Genomic DNA, 12,588 nt, shown 5'->3' with positions numbered 1-12,588 from the left:
CTGAGCAAAGTGGGCTTCCACAGCCCAGCGAGGTAATCTCCGCCTCTTTGTTGTGCGAAAAGGATGATGAGCTCGCTAAGTGCGACCAGCTGATCCTGCTCAAATGTTATGTTCTGTCTTGAATACAGCATAACCAGGTTGTGCCAGGCAAGACTGGGCTGCATGTAAGGCTCTCGCCTAGTCGGCTATCTTCCTTGCCGATTAGAGCCTGCGTCTTCAGTTTGCTATCAAGACTGGGCAGCTCGAAGGTCATCGGTGGCTTATCAAAATACTCGACAGGATAGCCTGAAGGGAACTCGTCACAGGCTCGCTTACACCTACACTCCCAGAAGAGCTGCGTCTTGGTGAAAGCAAGCGTGCGGGGTGATAACATGCGCTCCTGCACTACCCAGGCCCGTGTGTTGAGCTTGGCGGATTCGAACTCGGCATTCCAGAGATTTCTGTCGTACAGTTGATAACGTAATATCGATACTCGATCCCGGCTTGCCACCGACAACAAACAGGGGCCTAAGTAAGAAGATTGTCGATTTTGGAACAATCCACCCATACAGTCGTTGGATGCAGCCGCCGCAATATTCAGCATGCTTCCGCCATAAACATATGTCATTAGAGATGACACAACATCCCAGTCCTTCTTCGAGTCTTGAATGATGCATAGGGAGTCTATCCAAAGATATTGGATTCCCAACATTCTAACTGTATGAACCGCGTCCTGGAAAGACTTTGGCAGGTCTCCTAAGGGGATCCCATGTACAAGCGTATGCAGGTTGTTCTGTAGCAGTTTGAGAGGCTGTATATCGCCCCAGCAATGGCTTAATGCGGCATATCGCACGGGTGTTTGCCAGCCCTTGGTCTCTTCGAGTTTAATCATGTCGGGGAACGGAGACCTTAATCCAGTGTTGAGCGGTCGGTGTGGGACCCAGTCTCTAGGAATATTGACTTGGTTGCAGTTGTCATGTTCCCGCATGCATTCGCGCAACCACTTGGCCGCCCTCGTGAAACTAGGTTCCGAACCTGTGTTATGATCATCAAATGAGGCTCTTGCTGCGGACCCATCTGTCACGCGCCACATGCGGAATTCGACCTTCAATTCCAAGATAGAGACAGCCAAGAAGGTTCTTTCCCAATCTTCCGGTGAGATTATGTTCGAATTCCCGTATGGCCTTGCGAACCAGTGGAACGTAGCCCGTTGACCGTTTGCGTGGGCGACTAAGAGCAGATCTGGCTGGAGTGACTTGAACTTGTTCACTATAGCTTGGCAGAGCCGGCAGCCTGTTTCAGCGGCACCCAGAACTTTGGCGACGAGTCTCTTGTCATCTGCACTGCCAAAGACTTCGGCGTAGTTGCGCCGGACGAAGTCTCCGCAGTCCTCACAAACTGTGGTATCCATGATAGCTGCTGTGGTGACTAGTATCCATCAGGTTCCACTTTGGAGTATAGCACAACGCAGGTGAACGCAGAAGTTTGACTCAGAAGTGCTCTCAGGGAACAAAGTAAGAAGGCAGGGTGTCTTCTCGGAGCGATCCACAATGTTGCAACCTCAATCATAACGGTCGTCTGCCCTTCTTAAACTGCGGGGTACTAGAATCAGAGTTGCTGGCCCCCTTACTTACGACACGACCTGTCTCGGTCCCCAAAGACCTCAAAAATAGAAAAGTGGCCAACCCGAAACTCGGCCAGGATGTTTGGCTGACATTATAGGGCTGAGGTCACCGTCCACATACTATGCAAAGTACTGTAGTAGAAGTGCATTGTCACGGAGCCAGTTCTGGACTCCAGCTCTCCTTTGTGTTTTTCGGTGCATCTAAAGGCGTGTCAGGCTCCTTGTAGGTGAAGAATACGGTATCCCCAAGCTGGTTCTGAAAAGGGTGCCACACCTCGTCGGGCAAAGGAGGCTGAAACATGCCTTTGTACTTGTTTTTTTTTAAGCATCAGCTGTCACGGACCAATCGTTACGAACTGCGTGAAGTACGTTCGCCCGCTCGGTGGACACCTAAGCTCGACTCCGCCACACCACAGCCGGCTAGGCATTTAATGGAGTACCCGATAGTATCGACGTCGAGGTGTCCGCGGCTGTGTTGAGGTGTGCCTAACAACCCCGCTTGAGTCAGTCCGTTCAGCTAAAATCGTGCAGTCTCGATCTCACATCATTCTCCTCTTTCATTCCCGTTGAATCCCCAAATTCCAACTGTTCGCCTTGGCGGTATCTGATTCTATTCCTCCTCGAAATAGTACAATCGCTTCACACGGTTTGGGCAAGTTGGGGTCATCGAACTAGACCCAGACACCTCCCCGGCCAAACGGATCTGGCCGCCCTTTCGCGTCGCCTGCATTCTCCTCCCGCTATCGCACACTGTGCCTCACGAAGCCGGACATCATTGGCATCATCAATATCAATTTTAGGAGCCAAAGATGGAGGTATTCAAATACGATCCTATTGATCTCGACAGGCCTGCTTTTCGGCTTCTTCGCCTTTTGAAAGGGGAAGGGCTTGACATACATGGTGAGATCTTTGATGCTTGGTTCGATCTGCGCGAGAGTGTGGTTTCTTACGAAGCCTTATCCTATACCTGGGGCTCTACAGACGTTGTCGACAGCATCAGGATTAAGGGACAGAGGTTAGGAATCTCTCGAAACTTATATGTGGCCCTTCAACATATCTGTTTGCAAGATCAAGATCGGATAGTATGGGTGGATGCTATTTGCATCGATCAGAGCAATGCAAAAGAACGAGGGCATCAAGTTCAACAGATGGGGAGGATTTATAAGCAAGCCGATGGAGTCATTTTCTGGTTAGGTCAAGCGACATACGAGACAAACATTATTATAGATTCTCTGCGACAACTGCAAGAGGAGAGCCACAAGCACGTGTGCAAGAGTTGGAAACGCACAGACCAACGCTGGATGGACCTTTGGGCCACAGCCCAACCGACCTTGCGGAGCAGACATTTAAATCTGCCAGCCCTACAGCGTGAGGGTCTGGAGGCTCTCTTGAGCCGATCCTGGTTTAGGAGGGTTTGGATATTGCAGGAAGTGGCCAACGCTCAGGCCGCTTTGGTTTATTGCGGTACGAAATCTGTTCGAGCGTGCTTTTTTGCTCTTGGCCCACTGCTAATAGGCATAAAACCCGATTCGCATTGCCAAGCTGTTCTGGATATAATGCCTGGCCCATCGAGGAATGATTCTTGGTGGAGCCAGAGTCAAGAACTTTATATGCTTCTGAAAAATTTTGGCAACAGCGAGGCACATGACTCCCGAGATATGATATATGCTCTGCTTGGAATGTCGTCAGATGCCAAGGATTGTGATGCTCTGCGTGCGGATTATGGGAAGTCCGTTCAAGAACTTATTCGCGACGTCTCTCACTTCTTATACTTTTACGATCTTGACCCGACTCTGACCGAACAACTGGGGACAATACGGGACCTCCTCCTGCAACTCAGGATCCTCAACAATATTGCAGTTGAGAGGCTACTAGAGTCATTTGACGAGGAGGATCTGGAAATTCTGGTGATTCTTCTTAGACGAGGGGACATTGAGATTGCAAACGTGCTCAAGGCCGCCGCGAAGCTGCTTCTCGAGGAGAACGCAGACATCGAATCGAGGAACAATGTAGCCCGGACGCTGCTGTCACTGATCCCTGAGAATGGGCCAGAAGTCGTCATGCGGCAGTTGCATCTCAAGAAGGGCACCAATACCGATTTAAAGGACCGGGAAGGCCAGACGCCGCTGACGTGGGCCGTCACAAATGGGCATAAGGCTGTCTTACAGCTTCTGCTTGACAAGGGTGCCAGCATCGAGTCGAAGAACAGGTCAGGCCAGACACTAATGTCGTGGAGTGCCCAGAAAGGGTATGTGACCGTCGTACAGTTGCTAGTCGACAAGGGCGCCAATATCAAGTCGAGAGATAAGGATGGCCGGACACCGCTATCGCATGCCACCAGAGAAGGGCACGATGCCGTCGTACGGTTGCTGCTCGAGAATGGCGCCGATGTTGAGTCGAAAGATAAGGATGGTCGGACACCGCTATCGCATGCCGCCATGAATGGACACGAAGGTATCGCCAAGCTGCTGCTCGGCAAGGGTTCTAATATCGGGTCGAAGGATAAGGATAGCCGGACGCCACTGTGGCATGCTGCTGGGGAAGGACACGAAGTTATTGTGCGGCTGCTGCTTGACCAAGGCGCCGATTTCAAGTCGGAGGATCTATGGAACCTGACACCGATATCTAGTGCCGCCAGGGAAGGGCACGAGGTCATTGTGCGGCTACTTCTTGAGAAGGGCGCCAACGTTAAGTCTAAGGATGACCATGACTGGACACCGCTATCTTGGGCTGCTAGGGAAGGGCGCGAGGCCGTTGCCAAGCTGCTTCTCGAGAAGGGCGCCGATGTCGAATCAAAAGCTAACAATGGCCAGACACCGCTATCCTGGGCTGCTAGGGAAGGGCACGAGGCTGTTGCCAAGATGCTGCTCGAGAGGGGCGCTGATATTGAGTCGAAGGATATATGGAACCTAACTCCACTATCGCATGCCGTTAGGGAAGGGCATGAGGTCATTGTGCGGCTGCTGCTCGAGAAGGGTGCTGATATTGAGTCAAAATCTGATAATAGCAAGACGCCGCTATCATGGGCTGCCAAGTACAGGCGCGAGGCTATCGTAAAGCTGCTGCTTGAGAATGGCGCCGAGGCTGTTATCAAACGGCCGCGAAAGTCACAGCGGAAATCACGCAAATCCTCGGCAATATCAAGACGAGGACTGAAGAACCCAGCACTATGTGGACGTGATTGACATGGGATATGCTAGAGATTCAACGACAATCGGCGAGGTAATAGACACGCTGTCAGGTCCTTTCTGCTACTTCTATATCTAGTCTCATCGTCTACAAAATCGATGAGATTTGGTAGCTTCAGATTTAGAAGATAATTGGACCACTTTCATATGTATTGCAGATGATCTTGCTGTCATTGCGTGCTCGTTGCCTGTCCCTAGGGAACCGTTGCCTGAGTATCCTTGCCATCCGTGCCCTTCTCGGCAATTGAAGCGACTCTCGGGCTTGATATATACGAAGATTTAATAGGCTGGCAGTCTGAGCCAGCATCATATTGGGCAGGAATACGAACGCGCCTGACTCTGTCCAAAGATCTGCCAAGCATCCTCCGACAAGCCTAACCATAAGGCGTGGCTTTGGAAGAATGTCCGAGATCGTACTACAATATATTGCATTGACCGTAGTTCCCTGCAATGTTCAGATGATCCAGTGTCTAGCGGTTTGCGCAGTGAGCTCGTGTGTAGCTATACCTGAAGGGCGGGCAATGCGGCCAGGATCAATATACCTGGTAAAGTCTTATTCACTGAGCTATCGCATTGCTAAAGCTAACCAGATTCCGCCAGGCTTTGCGGCGAAATTGCAGAATGTTCCCTTGCCCAGCACCCTGCCGAAAGACAAGGGATTCACCTTGTGAACCAAAGTGCTGCCCGCGTCCCCGAACTCCCGGTTGAATCTTTGTTTCATGCCACAGCATCGATGAATCCATCGTTTTGCTTCGACAATGTGGATATCGTGATCAACCGGAACAGCTTTAGAAAGTTTCTTGACTTTAGCGCTGATCGTCGACAAGACGCCTTCCGTCTCAACCTCGCCCTAGTTCATCGTACTATTATGGGAGAACGATCTGAAAGAACTGCCCAGATGCTCATTCGTCGGTCTCAAAAACTCAGTTTAGGGAAGACGTGATGAAGAAGGTCAGAAGGGATCGGACACAATATAATAGACTGTTATGTGCTGTCTCAGGTTATAACCTACTATAAAGAGACTCACCTTCAGATCAAAGCTATTAATTCGATAGATAGGCTATTGCAGACTATCGCAATTTTCGGGAAAGTGCATCACGTCTTAGCACATTCTTGATGATGAATACATTACAACAGCATATCCTGTGGGCTAACAGATCTAAGTTATGGAAGTCCATAGAAGCCCGTAAGTTCCAAGGGGCCGCCACTTCTGAATCCAGCAGGTAGGGTGCCTGTCATTTGCTTTTCTCCCGAAATGAGCGTGTTGGTGGCATGTGTGGTAATATCAAATCGGCTGCACCCGGACCAATAAAGAGGCGGCAGAGGCTTCTAGAATTTTGCGCGCAAAGACGCCAATACTCTTTGGAAAGTATAATTGCATTTGGAAGGCGACACTTACACCCGTTCTTCGTACGCCGATTGCGTAATCTCCTTATCGTCTAATATAAGCTTTAGATATTTAAGTGTCAAAGTTAAACGTGCGCGTCGACGCCTCTAGCTACACCAAATATGTAATATTTATATAGAAAGATCGCGATCCTATCAGGTCGCCAAAGGCGATGATCATTTTGAGAAACTCAACCCCGCCATCCAACGATCAGTCCGCACTATTGCGCCGGGCACTCCAACACTCTACACAAGCGAGCCGTAGTCTCAGGCTAGCCAGGAACATGGAGCGGGACGGGTGTATTATAAAACGTAATCTCTTGGTAGTAGTCTTGCTTCTAAGGTTAACTTGAACGCATGGCAATGACGGCAATTTCGGCAATGTCGGCACATGAGGCGGGGAAGGTGGATGACTTTACTCCTTGTATTGCGCACGACTAACCTCGACAAGATACTGTTTTGTTCGTTCCCCATCATGCGCTTGCAGACATACCTGGTTCTCGAAATGCTGCAAATTATAGGCGCCCCAACCCGGATGAGGCTGGGGGGATATTGCACAGCGAGCTACTACCCCATCTGGAGTAATGTAACCTCTTCCCCACGTCTCGATCCGCCCTTTCCCTCTATGGTATTAGTACGATTGTTTCTCAGCATATCAGAAGACGACGGGACGGATAAGACGGGAAGTTAAGCTTTTACTTTTTTGGAGTTGTAGTGCCCCTGAATGGCCTCACGGGAGTCATGAGGTAGTGGCCCTACAACACTAGAAGGAGATACATCATTTCGTCGGAAGTACCTAGACCGTTCCGAATGAAAGGCAACATTTATTGGAAAATCTTTACCCCAGATTTGAAATATGTATTCACGCGCGCCAATGAGTAACTCACAATCCACCCAATGTGGACGTGTCTACGCAAGAAGTGCGGATTCTGGTATGCGTGCCAATAGGCATCGTGGGAGTTGATCTTGCTGGTCGTACATAAATACCCCAGGTTTGAAACCGAAAGACATGACAATAAGAGACCAGGAATCAGACGAAGCCAACTTCTATTACGATACTGACCTGCTTAGGAGTCTACTTAAACTTCTTGTTTAATAACTCTGAAACGCTGAGACTCGCGTCTCGTCTACGGTTCTCTTACCAAAGCAACATCAATATTTTCAAATCAGACATGCATCCTCAACTCAATTTCGAACGCAGCTCCGTGCTAGCTCTCGGCCTGGTTGCCGTTGCACCTCTTGTCGCCGCTGGGCCCTGCGACATCTACTCCTCTGGCGGCACACCCTGCGTCGCGGCACACAGCACCACCCGGGCTTTGTACAACGCCTATACCGGCCCCCTTTACCAGGTAAAACGCGGCTCTGACGGTGCCACGACCAACATTGCGCCGCGATCTACCGGTGGTGTTGCCGATGCTGCCGCCCAAGACTCGTTCTGCGCTGGCACGACCTGTCTCATCACCATCATTTACGACCAGTCCGGCAAAGGCAATCATCTTACCCAGGCTCCTTCTGGCGCTTTCCACGGCCCAGATGTTGATGGCAAGGATAACTTGGCCAGCGCCATTGGCGCATCGGTCACGCTGAACGGTCAGAAGGCCTACGGTGTCTTCATCTCACCCGGCACCGGCTACAGGAACAATGCCGCTAGCGGCACCGCTACAGGGGATGCGGCGGAGGGCATGTACGCTGTGCTTGACGGCACTCATTATAACGGTGACTGCTGCTTCGACTATGGCAATGCCGAGATCAGCAATACCGATACGGGCAACGGCCATATGGAGGCCATCTACTTTGGAGACAGCACCGTGTGGGGCTCCGGCTCCGGCTCCGGCCCCTGGGTCATGGCCGATCTGGAGAACGGCTTGTTCTCCGGCTCTGACCCTAAACAAAACACCCAGGATCCTTCAGTCTCCTATCGATTTCTCACTGCGGCTGTGAAGGGGAAGCCAAACCAGTGGGCAATCCGTGGTGGCAATGCTGCGGCCAACTCGTTGTCGACATACTATAGCGGCGCGCGTCCAACCGTGTCTGGCTATAACCCGATGAGCAAAGAAGGAGCCATCATTCTCGGCATTGGTGGCGATAACAGCCATGGTTCACAGGGCACCTTCTACGAGGGCGCGATGACCTCTGGCTACCCATCCGATGCCACTGAGAACTCGGTGCAGGCGAACATTGTAGCCGCCAAGTATGCCACGACGTCATTGACCAGTGGCCCGGGTCTCACTGTTGGTTCCTCTGTCTCTCTGAGAGCCACCTCAAGTTGCTGCACGACACGTTACATTACACACTCTGGCTCCTCAGTCAACACTACGGTGGTCTCATCATCTAGCTCTACCACCCTCAAAAAGCAGGCCAGCTGGACGGTCCGTACCGGCCTAGCCTTTAGCGGATGCTTCTCTTTCGAATCAAACGACACCCCCGGCAGCTTCCTGCGACACTATGCCTTCCAGCTTCAGCTCGACGCCAACGACGGGAGCAAGCAATTTCATGAAGATGCTACGTTCTGCACCCAGGCTGGTCTCAATGGTCAGGGCAACAGTGTCCGATCCTGGAGCTATCCCACCCGTTACTTCCGCCACTACAACGATGTACTCTACATCGCGAGCAATGGCGGTGTTCATACATTCGATGCTACTGCGTTATTTAACGACGACGCGAGCTTTGTGATCGGCGCTGGCTTCGCCTGAGGTTTGACAGCTCTCTGTGGCGTAGGAGCTAGCTCTCAGCAGGGTAGTTGTGCGATGGAAATACGAGTTACAAAAATAGCGATCTGAAAAGGCTGCCATAGCTGGGGTTTTCAATTGCCTTTAGAAGACTTCGCCCGCAATAAGAAGTCGCTATTATATTGTAACTGCTTGCTTCAATTTCAAGAGATTTTCCCACACGGCCTAGAGAATCCAACCAGCTACACAGGATTAAAACATCTCGTACTTCATCTCAATCTACCCCCATAGGACCGGTTAGCCAGGAAGGTAGCAGCAAGCGTCGTAAAGAAACACGACTATAGGTAAGGCAGGATCCTGGATAAAGCAAGCTGCCAGTCCCGTTTTGCCCAGCTTGCTGCTTTACGCAGTGTCCTGCTTTACCCACAGGACAAGTCTGCTGATTCCTGCCACTGCTATCCTTGAGTGTTGTCTTGACCACAAGTCTACTTTACCCATAGGTCTGCTCGCGCTTGGGAACACTGAATGAATTCAACTGAAGTTGCCACACACTACGCGTACCTCTTTTTATCAGGTCTGCCGTCAAGATCCAAAGCACGTCAGGAGGCTGTCCGATCGCTGAGGAAGGAGAAGCAGAGGCTTAAGACGGCTCTGCTGGAGCGAATCAAAAATGCGTGGACAGACAAGTAGGCTGTGGAAGACATACAATTACAGCTCCAGGGTCACAAGTTCCCCGAGGTGCCAGCTGCGGATCTGGCCTGTGCACCTCAGCGTCCAGCGCAAAAGCGTCTCGCTGATGCATTAACGGCTCCGATGAACAACAGCCTTCAAGGCTACTACAGACGCCGGATCAACGCCATTGACACCATCGTCGCTTATTGCAATGTGGCAGAAGGCGGCACAGCACGTCGAGCTAACATCTCAGTGAGGAAAGACCCGGAACCCGATCCTCATTCATCGCCGTCGAATGTTAGCGATCTGGAAGCCGCACGGTTGTCCGTTCTCGTAAATAGCTGAAAGAAGAGGCCTAGGAAGTGTTTCATGTGCGTCGGTGCTGCGCTTTCTCTTGAACCAGATGACTCTCGATCAGAAGAGCTCATACGCGAGTTTTCCTCCTCAGGAGATCTCTCGAAGCATTTTCTCAGGAGGCCTCTTTCTCATGTATCTCACGATATCTCGCCTCAATGTGTGGTCTGAGACATAGCATTGACGTGTAAATCGCATTGACAAAATCATGCAATGAGAGTTCATGGCACAGTATCCAAGGTCGACATAGACCTGCAGACTCGACCGGCTATTCCTCGAATAAAAATATTATGTCATGATTGGCCCAGAGGTGGAACGATCCCCCTGTCACGTGTGAGCCAATTTCCAGCCAGCTAACCCCTCATCTTCATTTCAACCCAACTGGTCGTCATCGTAGCGGACATGTGCGACACACCAGCTTTCACTCTATTTACGGCGCGTATTCCTGTCTAGTCTCTGGGTAGCATCCCGACGTAATGGCCGACCCATTAAGCATCTCCGCCTCGATCCTTGCCGTAGTCACCGCTTCAGTGGTGTCGGTCAAGTCTCTTAAAGAGACGGTCGAGCGTTACAGAGGTCGGGATGAAACCCTTCGTCGGCTCACTGGGCAGCTTGAGGACCTCATTAGTATTTTGGACGCTCTTGAGAAGATTTCGCAGGTTGAAGCGTCCATGCTTGCCCTCCTGAAGGGTCCTGTCGAGCGATGTAGGCAGTTGTGCCAGGCTTTTGAGGTGGTCATGAAAGACTTCGCCGGGAAGTCGTCGACAGGTCTCCGAGACTGGGCGAAAATGGAATTCAAGAAGGGAGATATCAACGAATTCATGAGAACTCTTTCTGGGTACACATCGACGATTTCAATCGGGCTGGGAACCATTACGTTGTATGTGATGCTGTCGAACGTGACGAAAAGCGGACTAACCAACCTCTACAGACAAACTTCTAAAACCACATGCGATGTCCTTGAGCAGTACAGCGAGATGGTTCAAGATACCACATATAACCTCAATGTTCAGCTGCAGCGCATCAACGAGAAGATGGAGCGGTTTCCTTCGGAAGAGCCAGACACCACCATATCGGACTTCAGAGATGAAAGCACAGTTATCAAGCACTGCATTGGTATCTGCGAGGAAGCGATGTCCCGTATTGGATCAATGATCGACCGTGAAAGACGGGTGTATTCAGCCGCACTCTCAGAACAGGCCGCGGCAGACGCTACCTCAACTCACCCTAAGCTTTTCCAGGCTCACGAGGAGACCCGTGAAATGCTAGAGAACAATCGTGACAGCATTGCCAAATTCCTCGGGCGGCTGCAAGAACGGCTTAGCTCCCTGGCAATGGAACAACACCCTGACTCAGAGCGAAGGAAAATGCAGTTAGAGAAAGACATCAGAGCTTTGGAAGACAGTCTAGAGGTGTGCAGAATCGCCAGTACCGAGGTGAAGCGTCAAAAGGTACACACGTTCGGGGAGGTCGTCGCCGAAGGTAAAAGCGATCAGGTCGTGGTCACGACTTTGGCAGACCTTTTCAACGTTGGGAAGGCGATAGCCAAGGACAACTCAGCGCAGCTCATCGGCTCGATGGCTGGTGTCGAGCTAATTCAGCTGTCCAAGGATAGGTACAGCAGCCTGCGCTTTAGTGCTGCCGATACGTCGCGAGTTAACCTAATGCCTCCACACACGAAGAATAGTGAACTTCGTGTTCCTGGCCAGGAGGTGAACGACCAACAGCCGGGGCCGAGGGTGAGCTCCCCTAAAGCACATCCCAACGAAACGAAGAAGCGGACCATTTAATGTCACTCTCGAGCGCAAGGTCATTTGGGGGGAGGGGGGGTTGAGGGGTATTCAGCAAAACTCCCAATGCAGAATCCATCATATTCCCTTGTCTTGAAAGGGACTCACTACCTGCCGATCTTTTGTAGAGCCTATGCAACCGGGACTTCCTATTTTTGCGTCACTCCACGACTGTGTCTACAGTGATCAGTCATCCGACATAAGAATAAACCGTAACAAGACAAGCTATCTCACCGGGTAAACGCCGTAATAATCGTCCTCGAGGAATAAAAGCGAGCTTGCCCTGCTGCAAGGGATCTTGTGAACCACGAGCATAGGAGAAGGACGCCGGACAGAGAGTAACAACTGCGGGAAGAGGACGACTATTGACATGTATTCAGGTGTGGTCAAATACCTTGCATTGAACACTAAGAAGCTGTTTCTTGTATCTATAAAACTTCCTGCACGTTCATTCGTCTGCTCTACTAAGTGACAGTCGAAGGAAGTCGCAAACCTATCAAGTGTTTGGCGAATGTGACACAGGTTGCCTCCCCCCTCCCCGCACGCATCTCCACGCAACGTGCGATAAGCCAGGGTGCGAACCCTCCTGAGCCAGCCTCATAGAATAAGCTCAAGACCGTTATAAGCTTCTATACGTGCTGGAGAATTGGAAGGCGATTATAGATCTCCTTGCTTATGAGAAGACCTTTAATGCGTACAAGACCTACTTTTTCAAGATGAATAATATACATATAACTAATAGAATAATATAATTAAGCTAGGGACTAAGGGGATTAAACCTCGCGTTTATTAGTCTGATGTTAGACTAAACCTAAGGAGTATCAGTCTTAGAAGTATTACTAAGTATATAAAATTTATTTATTAGTGCTTTCTTATATATTAATTACCTTAGTTATTAATATAACTTAGTTATATTTAATACCTTA

General features: G+C 50.5%; 4 protein-coding genes across 4 annotated transcripts; 3 read left to right on the top strand and 1 right to left on the bottom strand.

The window, feature by feature from the left end:
* Window positions 1-106: 106 nt before the first annotated feature.
* Window positions 107-1,390, bottom strand: NCS54_01015600 (HET domain-containing protein; the record flags this gene model as incomplete). Its single annotated transcript, XM_053155476.1, has 1 exon — window positions 107-1,390. One exon carries the CDS (start codon window positions 1,388-1,390, stop codon window positions 107-109), a length of 1,284 nt encoding a protein of 427 aa, XP_053011451.1.
* A 1,769-nt stretch (window positions 1,391-3,159) lies between these two features.
* Window positions 3,160-4,788, top strand: NCS54_01015500 (Hypothetical protein; the record flags this gene model as incomplete). The annotated part of the gene is made up of 1 exon (XM_053155475.1): window positions 3,160-4,788. One exon carries the CDS (start codon window positions 3,160-3,162, stop codon window positions 4,786-4,788), a length of 1,629 nt encoding a protein of 542 aa, XP_053011450.1.
* A 2,561-nt stretch (window positions 4,789-7,349) lies between these two features.
* NCS54_01015400 (Alpha-L-arabinofuranosidase) lies at window positions 7,350-8,870 on the top strand (the record flags this gene model as incomplete). Its single annotated transcript, XM_053155474.1, has 1 exon — window positions 7,350-8,870. One exon carries the CDS (start codon window positions 7,350-7,352, stop codon window positions 8,868-8,870), a length of 1,521 nt encoding a protein of 506 aa, XP_053011449.1.
* Window positions 8,871-10,348: 1,478 nt separating this feature from the next.
* Window positions 10,349-11,662, top strand: NCS54_01015300 (Helo-like-N domain-containing protein; the record flags this gene model as incomplete). Its single annotated transcript, XM_053155473.1, has 2 exons — window positions 10,349-10,752; window positions 10,804-11,662. 2 exons carry the CDS (start codon window positions 10,349-10,351, stop codon window positions 11,660-11,662), a joined length of 1,263 nt encoding a protein of 420 aa, XP_053011448.1.
* Window positions 11,663-12,588: the final 926 nt, after the last annotated feature.

The sequence above is a fragment of the Fusarium falciforme genome, chromosome 8 (genome assembly GCF_026873545.1).
Source record: "Fusarium falciforme chromosome 8, complete sequence".
NCBI lineage: Eukaryota > Fungi > Ascomycota > Sordariomycetes > Hypocreales > Nectriaceae > Fusarium > Fusarium falciforme.
Note: the sequence above shows the minus strand (reverse complement) of the source record. Positions and strands in the feature narration are given on the sequence as shown.